This window comes from Mastigoproctus giganteus, chromosome 7, assembly GCF_048544385.1.
Source record: "Mastigoproctus giganteus isolate SK-2022 chromosome 7, ASM4854438v1, whole genome shotgun sequence".
Taxonomy (NCBI): Eukaryota; Metazoa; Arthropoda; class Arachnida; order Uropygi; family Thelyphonidae; genus Mastigoproctus; species Mastigoproctus giganteus.
This window is the reverse complement of record NC_143581.1, coordinates 86,161,092-86,176,546: the sequence shown is the minus strand read 5'-3', so window position 1 is coordinate 86,176,546 and position 15,455 is coordinate 86,161,092. Positions and strand designations below refer to the sequence as shown.

At 35.2% G+C, this 15,455-nt stretch overlaps 1 protein-coding gene across 1 annotated transcript in view; it reads right to left on the bottom strand.

Annotated features, from left to right (window-relative positions):
* LOC150083042 (uncharacterized) overlaps window positions 1–15,455 on the bottom strand; it is a 328,847-nt gene that overhangs the window by 60,507 nt on the left and 252,885 nt on the right. Inside the window, exon 11 of the mRNA XM_090376992.1 lies at window positions 12,252–12,443. Within this exon, the coding sequence (XP_090233118.1) occupies window positions 12,252–12,443 (192 nt within the window). The remainder of the gene's footprint in view (window positions 1–12,251; window positions 12,444–15,455) is intronic.

Genomic DNA, 15,455 nt, shown 5'->3' with positions numbered 1-15,455 from the left:
TATATGAGAGTGCTACCTCCTTTATTAGACTAGACAAAGACAGTAGGAAATTTGCCGACTGGGCTAGCCGGGTGGGTAAAGTGCCTGCCTGGCAACCCAAAGGTCGTGGGTTCGATTCCCGCCTTGGGCTTGGATCAAAGTACTGCAAAAGCCTTGGGAGGTGCCAAATGGCCACAGAAGCCTATGCGCCAACAACTACCAAAAAAAAAAAGAAAAAAAGTAGGAAATTTAAAATCGAGAAAGGAGTTCGACAAGGAGACGCAATATCTCCGAAGCTGTTTACTGCTGCCCTTGAGGAAGCTTTCAGAAGATTAGACTGGTCGCAGAAAGGAGTCAATGTGAACGGAGAGTACCTAAACCATTTACGATTTGCAGATGACATTGTGGTCATAAGCCACGATCCCAAAGAATTAGAGGAAAATCTTAATCAGTTATGCACAGCTAGTAAGGATTTTGGACTAAATATGAATATGGCTAAAACAAAAGTAATGATGAACAAGTATGCCCCAGAAAGGAAAATAATGATTGAAGGAGCAGTAATTGAAAAGGTGGAGTCATATACTTATCTGAAACAATTTATTAGCTGTAATAATGATAAATGGCTGGAAGTCAAGAGAAGAATAAATTTTGGATGGATAGCATTCAGGAAATATAGTCACATACTGAAGAGCAATATCCCAGTTTGTCTGAAACGTAAAACAATGAATCAATGTATACTCCCCACCATGACTTATGGAAGTGAAACTTGGGCACTCACCAAAAGAATGGAAGAGAAGCTGAGAACTACACAGCGAAGAATGGAACGAATTATATTGGGAATCAGACTGTAGATAAGAAGAGAAACACATGGATCAGGCAGCAAACTCAAGTAAAGGACATTCTTATCAAAACTAAAGAACTAAAATGGTCTTGGGCAGGACACACAGCTCGAAGACATGATGACAGATGGATTAAGAAAATAACAGAATAGTACCCAAGAGGAGCTAGAAGAAAACCTGGAAGACAAAGGCAGAGATGGATAGATGAAATTCATGAGTTTTTGGGTAGTAAATGGATGGCCAGTGCTCAAAACAGAAGGAACTGGAGAGGCCTTCATCCTGCAGTGGATTGAAAATGGCTGATAATGATGATGATGACCCCAATTTCTATTCACACAGAACAGATATGCATAAATCAGCATCACAATGAAGACTGACCTCAATTTACAAACACCAAAGCAACCAAACAGATGGAAATAAAAAAAATAAACACTTCTGAAGAACCAGTACTAGATATTTTCACAGAAGTAGATATGGACATGGACCGGCCAAACTATCCTAAAAAAGATAAGACAAAGCATAAGAATGCTCCACTTCGGAAACAACCCAGAAGCCCTAGGAAAACGAAATAATGGATCACTTCGTCCAGTGGAATGGTAGAGGACTACGAGCCAATTACAATGATGTCCAGTATCTAATAACACACCATATCCCAATATGCTTTTGTCTACAAGAGACATACCTTAGACAACAAGACACCCTTTCAGTAAAAAATTATAGAATGTATAGGAAAGACAGAATAAGAGAAAGGTCAACACATGGAGGAGTAGCCATTTTGGTCTATAACCACATCCCAACTGAACACATTCCTTTAAACAGCAATATAGAAGCAATAGCAGTAAGAGTAACACTGATATTTAGGGTAACCATCTGTTTAGTGTACCTTCCACCAAGACCAGATATAACATTTGAAGAAATAGACCAATTAATCTCCCAACTCCCATCACCTTTCTGTATAATGGGAGACCTGAATGGGCATAGTCATCTGTGGGGAAACACTGACATCAACAGACGAGGACGAAAAATAGAAAGAATAATAGACCATCATAACCTTTCTCTACTCAATAACGGCATAATGGCAAACATTCATATTTTCACTTTACTAGTCGTGTAACCTCAGCGCCGACTGGGCTAGCCAGGTGGATAAAGTGCCTGCCTAGCAACCCAATGGTCGCAGGTTCGAATCCCGCCTCAGGCTTGGATGAAAGTACTGAAAAAAACCTTGGGAGGTGCATTATGGCCACAGAAGCCGATGTGCCAACAACTACCAAAAAAAAAAAAAAAAACAACCTCAGCAGTAGAACTATATAGTATACACCTTTCTACCGGAATTAAAGTGGAAAGTAATAGAAAACCCATACAGCAATGACCACTACCCAGTAATCACCATACTGACCAGAAACCCTCCTTGCCATCCCAACAGACCACCTCACTGGAAAATAGAAAAGGGCAACTGGGAAAAATTTAATGAACTGGCAATATTTAATCCACAAATCATCCAAGAAACATCAGTCGATGAAGCTCAAGCATGTTACAGATACCTTAATACAAGCAGCCGAACAAACAATACTCACAACTTCAACTCATTTTCTGTTGCATCCAAAATCCTGGTGGAACAAATATTGCATAAAAACAAGAAGGCAACAAAACAAAGCTTGGAATAAGTTCCGGAGATATTGTACAACGGATAATCTGATAAAATTTAAACAAGCACGAGCACTAGCTAGGTATACACAGAAACAAGCCAGAAAAACTTCCTGGATCCAGTTTACTTCCTCAATAAATAGAACAACAAACACAAAAATAATATGGAATAAAATAGGAAAAATGAATGGGAAGTATAAAAACCAACCATCACTAGTGTTACACTGGAATGGAGAAAGCATTACCGAACCATCAGAGACAGCTAATATATTAGGAGAAACGTTTGCTAAAGTATCATCAAAACGATCCCACACTACAGAAGTTTTGACCTATAAGGAGAAAACAGAAAAAAAAAAAGATTTAATTTTAATACCAAAAGGATTGAACCCTATATATCCAACCAACTGCAATACATAAATTATGCCAAGCAGTATCATAAACAAAACCAAGTGCAGTTGGACCAAACAATATACACTATGATATGCTTAAACACCTAAAGCAGTAAGAGGCAGAAAACCTCCTTCAACTGTATAACTGCATTTTTCTATAAAACCAATATCCTGGAGCATGGCATCATGCAATAGTATTATCTTTCCAAAAACCCCATAAAGACCAGAAGAACCCAAACAACTATCAACCAATAGCCCTCACTAGCTGCTTAAGCAAAGTGCTAGAGAAGATAACCAGCAAAAGATTAGTCTGGTATCTTGAGACAGCTAACTGGTTCACCAGTATGCAGTGTAGGTTTAGACATAATCGATCCACATTAGATCACCTTGTACCAATAGAAGTAGATATAAGAGATGCATTTATAACCTCAAAGCATATGGTTGCTGTATTTTGTGATATAGAAATGGTTGCTATTTTGTGATATAGAAAAGGCATGACACAGCATGGGGAGACAGTATATTACAAGACATCCACGATGCAGGACTCAGAACATTTACCACTATTCATCCAAAATTTCAAGTTAGAGTACAAAACACAATGTCAAAATCATATAAACAAGAAGGAGTTCTCCAAGTCTGTCCTGAGTGCCATACAATTCTCCATAAAAATAAATGCACTATATGTAGATGACTTCAGTATTTCATATCAAGCACAGAACATGGGAACAATAGAAAGACAACTACAATGCGCAATTAACATCAGTCATTGGGCCCAGAATATCAAAACAAAAAACAGTCTGCATACATTTCTGTAGAAAATGAAATTTACACCCTGAACCTGAACTGCAATACATAAATTATGCCAATGCTAACAAGGTAACATAATACCAGTTAAACAAAGTGTAAAATTTCTTGGACTCATTCTAGACAACAAGTTGACCTTTGTAGAACATATAAAACAACTATGAATAAAATGTATGAAACAACTTAATATTCTTAAAGTCTTAACAACAGCATCTTGGGGGGGCAGACTGTTATACACTGCTCAACCCGTACAAAGCACTAGTAAGGTCAAAAATAGATTATGGAGCACTGGTTTATGCATCAGCAAAAAAAGAGCGCCCTCAAATGGTTAGGCCCGATTCACCATAGTGCATACGAATAGCAACAGGAGCTTTCCGCACATCCCTTACATATAGTCTCTATACAGAGGCTAATGAATCACCACTGTTCCTGAGGAGACAATAGTTGGCACTGCTGTATGCTTACAGGATAAGACCCAAAAGAGAACATCCGACTTGGACAACTTTATTCTCACCAAAATGGGAAAACATATATAGGAACCGCAAAAGAGCAAACCAGCCTCTAGGCATCAGACTACAGGAGCTACTGGTAATACACGATCTCAAAATAGATAATGTTGCAAACCTAGCACATATAGTTCCACCATGGATAAACCATCCCACAGCTTATGAACTCTTCACACAAAACTGGAATAAAAATACTTTGCCAGACAGCAACTTCATGCAGCACATAGAATACAATATACCAATATATACAGATGGATCAAAATCAGAGAACAATGTAGGAGCATCAGCAGTATTCCCAGATGTTACACTGTCACGCCAACTCCCAAAAGAGTTCAGATAGCCCTGGAGCATTTCAGAACCACCTACCACTTGAGAACAGTAATATACTCTGATTTAATAAGTGTAATCCAAGCCATACAAAACACAAACAATATAACCCATCCAGTACTCTGGCAAATTAAACAGATACTAACAGATTTCACAAATAAAAAACAAGAGATACTTTTCTGCTGGATACCAGGACACAAAGGGATAAAAGGAAATGAAGCGGGAAGAATTGCAAAATCAACCACTAACCTTCAAGAACAATATTTCGCAGTTACACATAATGACTACAAGCCAATCATTAAAAATTGGTGTTTAAACCAATGACAAGAACTCTAGCAAAAACAAACATGGAATAAATTATATGAAATAAAACCAAAAATTGAGCACTGGAAAACAAGCATAAGGAAATCAAGAAGAGAAGTGGCAATATTGCAATTGTTCTGACCAGATTGCGGTTAGGACACAGGCATTTCACAAATGGTTATCTATTACGTGCAGAAGAACCCCCAAGATGCCAAATACAGTCAGTCCTCGTATAACACGTGTTTACACTACACGAATTCGATCATACACGATTTATAAATAGGGGAACGATATCTTATATAACACGAACCGAATTCGCTTATGCATGATTTGCCTTTGTGTTTACAAGAAATGGCAGTCGAACACAGAATCACCCCAACCGAACGCAACACGATAGGAATTAAGAGAAGATTCTGAAAATGTATTTATGTTTCTTATATCAGTGAAGGGGAAACACATTTAACCATAATAACGTAAAAACCCACACAATTCCAGCTATCGGAATTTTCGCAAATGCAATTAGATCGAGTTTACTACCAGTTTATAACAATTCCACTAGCAGAAACGCAACTGGAAATTGTTTTTATTGTTTTATGGTAGTAACCCCTAGAAATGTGCTTTAGTAAAATGTGAGGTGTTAATAGTGTATCTTTACGGTGGGTTAATAGTCTATCTCTGCCTTTACGGTGTTGTTTATTCAGTTGCTACACGCGCTCAGCTTTGTTTATGTGTATCAAGCGTGCCTCCTCGTTTTGTAATTGTGCTTTATTCCCTAAAAATGAGTAAAATACTTAAAAGGTGTGAAAAGGAAGCGTCCTGGTGAAGACACTGCAGATTCAGACAGAAAAAGAAAAGCAATATCAATAAACAGAGGCGGACTGGCTCAAAAATTCTTACCCGGGAAAATTTAGTGGCCTCATACTAGCGTTTATGGCCAAAATCACTCAGGCCCACCGGGGTTTCCCAGTAAGGCTTATGGCCAGTCCGCCTCTAACGATAGAGAAAAAATATGAAATTGTGAAACGCTTTGAGCGAAATGAAATACTACGTGATATTGCATGTGCTACAGACCTAAATGAGGCAACGCCGAGAATTACAAAGAATGCAGAGAAAATAAAAACAACTTTCATAGCAGGAACAACTCAAAGTATAATTAAAATTCTTTAGATTAAGATACAAGAATTGGAAGAGATGCAACGGCTGTCATCTGTTTGGATAGAAAATCAAACAAAAACAAGTTTGCTTACGATAGAAGCAAAAGCAGTAGCAACATTTTATTATGTAATAGTCGTAATAAAATACGCAAGTATTATTCCGATTATTTATTGTGTTTGGTAATGTTTTGGTTACAAATGTGTGTTCAATCTTGGGTGGTCGGCACATAACCCTATTTTTCCCATAGGGCCTGTTGTTCATATTGCACGATTTTGCATTGCACAAGGGTTTCTAGGAACACAACTACCGTGCTATATGAGGACTGACTGTATGCAATACTATCCAAACGGTTAAACATACTTATAGAATGCCCAACATATGAAAATGATCGACATCGAATTTTTTCATCATTATATAAAGGAAACCAAAACATCACCCTTAAAGATCTTTTAGGTGACGAGGAACATGTATCAGATATTTTTAGATTTATACAAACAATCAATGTATATCATCTGCTGTAAATAATAATATAATACCACAGAAATATTTAACCTTCTTACATTTGAAAAACATTTATATACAGAGAACATACTATAACAAATGAACTGGCGCACTATGATCTCCCTTGTCAATGCGCCAATAAACACCAAAACAACAACTGTTGAAGGGGGGGGGGGGAGAATCGGTATTGAAAGAATGCTAAGCTTTATGGAAGAACTGATTTGTAGAATGGAACAGAGGAGTTTTGCTACACAGCATCACATAATGTCTCTTTATAAAATTCAAGAATTTCTTCTAAAAGAAAGACCAAAATATCTAAAACAACTTAGTTTAAAGAATATATTTCAGAAACTGGCTTCCAAAGTAAACTTTACAGTGCAGCATCTACGCCTGAATCCCAGCCTTCAACTTCTGGTGTTTCTATCCCATCAACTACATCTTCCGAAAACTGTCAACATATTTCTGAAGATATTTCTTCTGATGATGCCATGTAATTGATATGAATAAACTTGGCTCAATAAATATTCATATTTTATTTTCTTGCATTTCTTCTTGTGTATTTTGTGCATTTTAGGACTGGCTACCCGAATTCTGGAAAAACCCCCTATCCAGCAACCCTCAGGTTACTGGGTAGCCAGATAAATGGTCCCACACCTATATATTAAATTCATCACATGGGATGCTGATTGCAATCTAAAACAAACACCCTTGAATTAATAATAATCACTTCAACTACATCACCATTATGGTCTCTGTTTAGGAGATAAAATTGGCCAAACACATTTAAAATCCCCACTAAACACAGAATAATTTCCTTTTATTTAACACCATATTTTTATACCACACTGCACTGTGAACTTTGCATTCTGATTTCTAAGTACATACAATACACACCCAGTTATTTGGCATCTATGGAGATTGGGAGATGCCAGTTGCTTGAATTTACTGGCTGGATGAGCATTACTCCTATAATTGCCTGAAATGTTATGATGTAAAGTTAACCTTCTTGGTCACGCAAATGTATACACTAAACTTTTTAACTTTATTTCCTTTAGCTTAATTTTAAAATACAGCAGACTCTCGATTTACTGGGACACTTCAAGACTCCAAATAAAAAATAAAAAAAACACAACCAGAAATCATAAAATTCAAGTAATAATTAAAATAGGTATAAACAGATATTTTGCAAGTCGTAAATAAGCGACAAGAAGTGGCGGTATAAGTTGTCATTGGGAGATTAATGTGCCTATTATCTTGCAACCCCCACCGCTAAAAAAAAAAAAAAAAAAGAGACCAAATGGTTAGTTTGTTTCATCGATTGTTGTTCCATCGCACTGCAAAAAGACAAATTTTGTTTTGTTATTTATGTCACGGATGTTGAAATTTTTTTTTGTATAGAAATCTCGAAAATGATAGGTAAACACAAAAGAGTTGCACTTTCAGTTAAAACATATACTTGAAATTATTCAAAAGTTTGAAAACGGTGAATCCATTAAATCTCTAATGAACCATTATAAGGTTGGTGACTAAACCACATGCAACATTGTAAAGAATAAAGGGAAGCTATTAGATTAAAAATTGACATCGCAAAATATAAAGGGAAGCATCGTATTGGACATACAAGTAGTACATGGTAAGTATTTTATTTATCGCCATATTTTTTACGTAGATTGCTGAACATTTTTCAATACTGTAAGTCCCCGACTTACGCAACTACGGATTTACGTAAATTTGTTTTCACTCAATTTTTTTATTTTTTTTATTTTGAGGTTTGTAAAATTGAAAACAACAACAAATAATAATAAGCAATTAATAACCACGATCACTGCATGCACAAATTGCACAAGTGAGATCAGAGTAACAAGCAAAAAAATAGGAAAAAAAAAAAGAGAAGATTCTTACAATTATTTATGGGTTTTTTTTTTTTTTTTATGACTGAAGATTTCAGTGAAGGGGACACACACTTCACCATCATAACGTAAAAACCCACAGAATTCCAGCTATTGGTATTATTGCAAATGCAATAAGATCAAGATTACTATCCATTTATAATAGATTGCGCTAACAGAAACACCCAATAAAACGGAAAGTGCAAATTGTTTCTATTGTTTTTTGTTGACCTCCAGAAATGTGCTTTAGTAAAATGTGAGCTTGTGCAGGGTGATAATAGTGAGTTTTCGCCTTAATCCTGTGAAATTCTTTACAGAAAATTTCATTTTGACTGTTATTATGGTGCCGACTAAGAGAACAAGTGAAAGCGGTACTAGTACAGCTACCAACAAAAGGAAAGTGATCGATTTGGATCAGAAAATTAAACTAATAAGAATGTATGAAAATGGTCAAACATTAACAAGTATCGCGTTGAATTCAGATTTGTCAATAATAATATAGTAGCAATTCCCGAGTTACATAAAACTCGACAAAGTAAGAAATCCTGGAACTTATCTCTTACATATGTTGGGGACTTATGTATTTTTGGATTAACCAGGAAAATTGATTATCCGGGATTTGTCTTTTACCATCTATCCCGGAAAATCGAGAGTCTACTGTACCTCTTTTCACATTTTTTATCACTGAAAACTTAATGCTGATTGTGCTTTTATATCCTAAATTTTAAAGATCCAAGATCATAATACTCCTTAAAAAAATCATTGAATTTCACCTATTTTCACAAATATCCAGTTTGTTTTAAGGTAAATAAAACATCTGTTTTTCACCAACCTTCTTTTTTTTGGGGGGGGGGGGTGTTTTTTTATGGAAATCCAAACATGAGAGGTATTAGAACCTATAGTACTTAGTACCATACATGGGTTGAAGGTTGAAAAGATTAAAGAAGATACTTGTTGTTGACATTAGACTCGAACTTCTGTAGATTGCAATTTTCAGGAAATAAGTATGAAGGAAGGTTGCTTCGGAAAACAGAAGCTGAATGAATAAATGAGGAAAAAGAAAAGTTGGTTCTGTAAGTTTGAAGTTTGACAGTAACAGTTGGATGTTGACTGGTTATGGCAATGTTTGGACTGCATTGGGGGGGGGTGGAGAGAGAGAGAGAGAGAGAGAATTATAGAAGACAATTCAGAAGAACAGTGCCCATGAAAATATCTATAGAAAAGACATGCAGCAGAAACAGAATGTCTATGAGACAGAGAGAGTTAGAGATGAATCATTAATTAACTCAACTGCCTACTTTTGAATGGAACTTACCAGCTGAGTTTTCACTGTCCTTTTTAAGTGAAAAATTACGTTTATGACTTTTCCTGGTAATCAGACAGTCGATAGTTGATGAATGACATTCTTTAAAAGAAATCACAATTCTAAAATGAGGATAATCACAATTATAAAATAAGCTGCTAAATACGGCAGACTCGATTTACTGAGATCGGATTGACCAGGAAGCATATTAACTGGGATACTTCACGGCTCCAAATTAAAAAAAACAAACAAACAAAAAAAAAAAAAAAAACAACCACCATCAATCATAAAATTCAAGTAATTAGGTATAAACAAATGTTCTGAAGCAGCATTATAAGTCATCATTGGGAGATTAGTGTACCTATTATCTTGCAACCCTCGCTGTCTTCACACCCACTGCTCAAAAAAAAAAAAAAAAAAAAAAAAGAGAGAGAGACAAATGTTTAGTTTGTTTTAGTGCATCGCGTCAATTGTTGTGTTCCATCGCACGACAATAGGACATTTTGTTTCGTTAATTTATGTCAGGGATATTGGAATTTTTTTTTATAGTAACTTTTTTTTTTTTTTTTTTTTTTGTTTAGAAAATGACAGGCGAATGCAAGAGTTGTGCTTTCAATTAAACAAAAACTTAAAGTTATTCAAAAGTTTGAAAACTGTGCATCTGTTAAATCTCTAAAGAACCATTATAATGATGGTGACCAAACCATACGCGACGTTATAAAAAATAAAGGGAAGCATTGTATTGGACACCTTGTAAACTACCTAAAAAACTGACTAATTGATATTGAATTTGGACTTCATAATGTTCCTCAGAAGAACAGAATACTACTTCAACAAGTTAACCAAGTGGTGAATAACATAAAAGAAACGCGACTTCCTAAATTGAATACACATGACAGTTCAGCTTTATGTGAACTTTGGGAAAATAAAGACATTAATACAGAGGGCAGATATAGGAGATACAGTTGTAATACTCGATAAACATGATTATATTAATAAGTTAGATCCAGTTGTTTCAGATTCCTCCTCTTATCTTGAAGTAGACCCCGCAATATTTACATTGGAAAGGGACGGTACCGATACAAAGTCATTAAATTTTCTAAATTTCATGCTTACTCGGGACTCGAATAAAATCAAATTTAACATCTATCAAAAACCTACAAACACCTGTATGGTTCTGCATTATAAGAGCTATCACCCGTTCTCCTACAAGAGATCTATTATCTTTAATCAATTTCTAAATGTCTATAAATATTCAATGACGGAATCTGCTTGGGCTCAAATACAAATATTAACCAGTAGATTGTTAAATAGGGGTTATCCCCTTGCTACAATAAACCAAGGGTACAAGCTAGGGATAGGATACAAAATATTACATCAATCAACAATTGTAATATTAAAAAATACTTTATTTCTGTCCCATATGTTGAACAGTGGCACAAACAGCTTAAAGATTCTCTAAAGACACCGAATTTAAAATTGTGGCCAGACCAATACGGAAACTACACACTATACTGAAAAACTGCTCAGTCCTTTCCTCGTTCGCAGCACAAATAAATGACCTGGTATACGACATTTCTTATGGGGATTGCAACTCGTTGTACCAAGGTTCTGTGTGTTTTCCTCTGAATTTTTGTGTAAATCAACACGTGGCTTCAACACATGCTTCTCGTTCAGCAGCAGCAGCATCAGAATTAGTCTTTTATGCCGATAACGAAAAACATACTTTTTTATTTAATGAGGCCAAAATACTTAGTGTCCAAGGTAATTAAACCAGACTATTAATTGCAGAAACTGTCGAAATTAAATTACATGGGAATTCTGTTAATGTTCGCCGGCCATTTCTAATCTCCAATTCATGGGCTTTTACATGCATACACAAAGACAAATAATCCCTATTTAAGTTTCATGCTTGCCTATATTTGGTAATTTTTGTTCCTGTGATCACAACATACGGTCGAAAAGTGTTGTCAGCTTCAGGAAGGAAAATTGTTTTTGCAATTTTTTTGTTAAATTTCTTTTAATTAATTTAATTTTTAATTGTTCATTTAATTGTGTTCAATTGATTTTTAATTATTTTTTATTTATTTTTTACTGTAATGAAAGATTTTCGATTTTTTCGTTTTAATTTCTGGAGAGTATCATACAGAAGTGTTCGACGTATTATACTGAAACTTCTCCATAAACTTCTCTTATTATTTTACAAAGTACAATAATATGCATTTTTTCTTCCTTTTATGTTTTCTTATCTGCCATTGGTTACTTCACCGCTGTCCCCAGATAAAGTTTTTAATTTAACTAATTAAAAATATATAACTATTTTCTTCATTCTTCTGAGGATATTATGTGGTTTTTGTAATTTTGGTATATCAGGGATATAGTAGCAATATTTTATTATTCATTCCACAGTTATGTAAAAAACTCAACTTATGTAAGTAGTCCTGGAACGTAACTCTTACGTATGTTGGGGACTTGCCATATTTTTGGATTAACCATGAAATCGATTATCTGGGAATTTTTTTTTACCATCTAACAGAAAAAGGTTAAAACTTCAATAAATACAGGAGTAATTGTTTACTGAGGTATAAAAAAAAATTTCAATTTACACATACCTTTCAAGTAAATCTATCATTTCAGCAACACAATGCATTCTTCGTTTATAATGCAATCTTTCCTTGACATTCTGGCCCTTTATCATCTCTACTGCATGCTGCCTCTGCTCCCTATCATGATTTAATTTTTGCAAATGTTTCTCATCATCTTTTCTCTTCTGTGTATCTTCCTTCACAACAGAAAAATCCTCACTAATAGAAAAAGACAAATTTTCTGCAATTGTCCCCAAATACAAATATATACAAAATTTTAATAAAATTCGCAACTGGAATTGGGAAATACAAATAGTCCTAATAAACTAAACTATAGCGTGCAAAATTTTGGGAGTCACAGATAATCAACCTTTTATACAAAAGATTACAAAAGATCCATGCTACTGTAAGCTTTAATTTCACATTTTTCCCTTATCCACATCACCAGCACAAAGAACAGAAAACATAATACTACTACTGTACTTGCTTATTCTTCTAAATATCTGTCAAATCCCTCTAGAAGATCAGATACTTTGCCTGCAAATCAAGACGGACGTTTATCTAACAGCCATTGACATTGTTTAAAACAAATTTTCACAACTGTCCTGCCTTTATCCATTCTCAATTTAAATCAATGTCATCACCAGTCACCTGTGGAGTACAGATGATGCCCTTGTTGTTTAGTTTACTCAATCCTTGTCATTCACAGACATGACAAGGATTAATTGATATACCAAAACTGTCAACATCACTTTGGTGATGTTGACAGTTTTGGTATATCAAAGACAATATTAAATCAGTTTCTCCTAATGCTATTATTAGTATCAGTAATGACAAATGATGCAGGCTTATACAGCAGTACTAAGCCAAAAAAAAAAAAAAAACTGTCCACAGCAACTATCCATCTACTCTAATAAGTTATCTAATCCTTCCTTCCTCCCTTAAATTTATTTAGATTACCCACTTCCACAACACAAAACAGAGGTCTATACCAACAATCAATCACTATCTGGCTGAAAGAATATTTTCACACATCTATTCTGCTATCATTCTTTTTCAATTTAAATTTACATTCCTTTGTGTGTATCATCTGTGAATCAAATGACGTCTGAACAGCTCAGGGACATTCATATTAGTCTCTATAATTGTTAAGTCTTTTTGTTAACCACTGCTTTGAATTTCGTTTGGCTGAAACAAGAAGAAGAAATGAATCACTTATAAGTTTATCAGGTAGAAATCTGCTGTACACCAATAGAAACAGTGAAAGGAGTGAAGGTGGAGTTGGCTTTCTGGTCCATAAAGATATAAAAAACAACATTTTGGAATTCAAAAGGTACATCACCAAGGGTGTCAAGACTACTACTCAGGATTTCAAAGAGGTACAAGATAAAGGTTATAATGATTTATGCATCAACATTGAGCAGTGATGATGATGAAGAGGTTGAAGGAATGCACCGAAATTGAGTCTTCTAGATGAGCAGAAAACTCACTACACTATCATTATGGGGGACTTCAATGCTAAGGTTGGAAAGAGACAAAACAGCACAGAAAGGGGAACTATAGGAAATTTTGGAATTGGTGAAAGAAATGAAAGAGGTGAAAGACTTGTGGATTTTTTGCAGAATGTCGAGGATTGTCAGTAATGAACACTTTTTTTTCAAGAAAAGGGTGAACAGAAAGTGGACATGGAAGAGTCCAAATGGTTAACTAATGAAATCGACTTCATCCTCACTAACAGAAGATATATCGTGAATGATATTACTGTCCTCAACAAGGTAAATGTTGGAAGTGATCATAGAATGGTAAGATGCAAACTTCATATAGATGTAGAAAAAGAAATGGGAAAAACTGACTCGAGTAAATAATATGAAGGTCTTTGAGACAACAGAAGAGGAGAAAAAGCAGTATGTACTGGAACTTAAGAACAAGTTTGAGCTTCTGCAGACTGCTCAGGACCAAGATATCGACGAGGAATATTACAACTTTCTGAAAGTGATAAAGCCCAAGAAACCTATAGGGAAACAGAAATCCAAAGAAGAAAAAATTAGTCAAGAAACACTTGTCATGATGAACCAAAGACGACAAATGAAGAGCAAGAAAAACACTAACAGGGAGAAAATTGAGTATACTGAGTTATGCAAAGCCATTAGAAAGAGACTCAGAGAGGACATAAGAAGATTTAACACAAGAAAAGTAGAACAAGCATTAAGGGAAAACAAAGGACTTAAATCAGCAGCCATGAGCAGTAATACAGAAAAACAAATGATACTGAAACTGAAGAATGGCAATGGTGTACTTATAAATAGCAGAGAAGGCATAATTCAAATAGCAGAAGACTAATATAGAGAATTACACAAGGAGTGAGGGAATGATGCTAGCAGTGGGGAAGATGGATCTCAAATTAGTATCACATATGACATGCCCGATAACCTTCCTGATGGGGTAGAACATGCATTGAAGAAAATTAAGAATCAGAATGCCCTGTGGAAAAATGAAGTTACTGTAGAGTTGTTAAAATTGGGAGGAAGAGACATGGCACAAAAACTGGCAAGAATAATGCAACCATAGTTTTGCTGCATAAGAAAGGAGATAGATCAGAAATTGGAAATTAAGACCAATTAGCTTGTTATCCCACATCTATAAGTTGTTCACAAGGGTCATTACTAACAGATTAGAAAGAATACTTGATGAGAATCAACCGAAAGAGCAAGCTGGCTTTAGGACAGGATTCTCAACTATGGATCATTGTCATGTAATGTCACAGCTAATAGAGAAAGCAAAAGAATATAAAACACCACTATGCCTGGCATTTGTGGATTATGAAAAGGCATTTGACTCCATACAGCATAAGGCAATATTTCGGGCACTGGAAAGACAAGGTATTTTATGATTTTGAAGAAAATATATGAGAATGCTGCCTCCTTTATTAGACGAGACAAAGACAGCAGCAAATATAAAATTGAGAAAGGAGTTCGACAAGGAGACACAATATCTCCAAAGTTGTTTACTGCTGCCCTTGAGAAAAGCTTTCAGAAGATTAGACTGGTCGCAGAAAGGAGTCAATGTGTATGGAGAGTACCTAAACCATTTACAGATGACACTGTGGTCATAAGCCACAATTCCAAAGAATTAGAGGAAAATCTTAATCAGTTATGCAGAGTTAGTAAGGATTTTGGACTAAAGGTGAATATGATTAAAACAAAAGTAATGATGAACAAGTATGCCATAGAA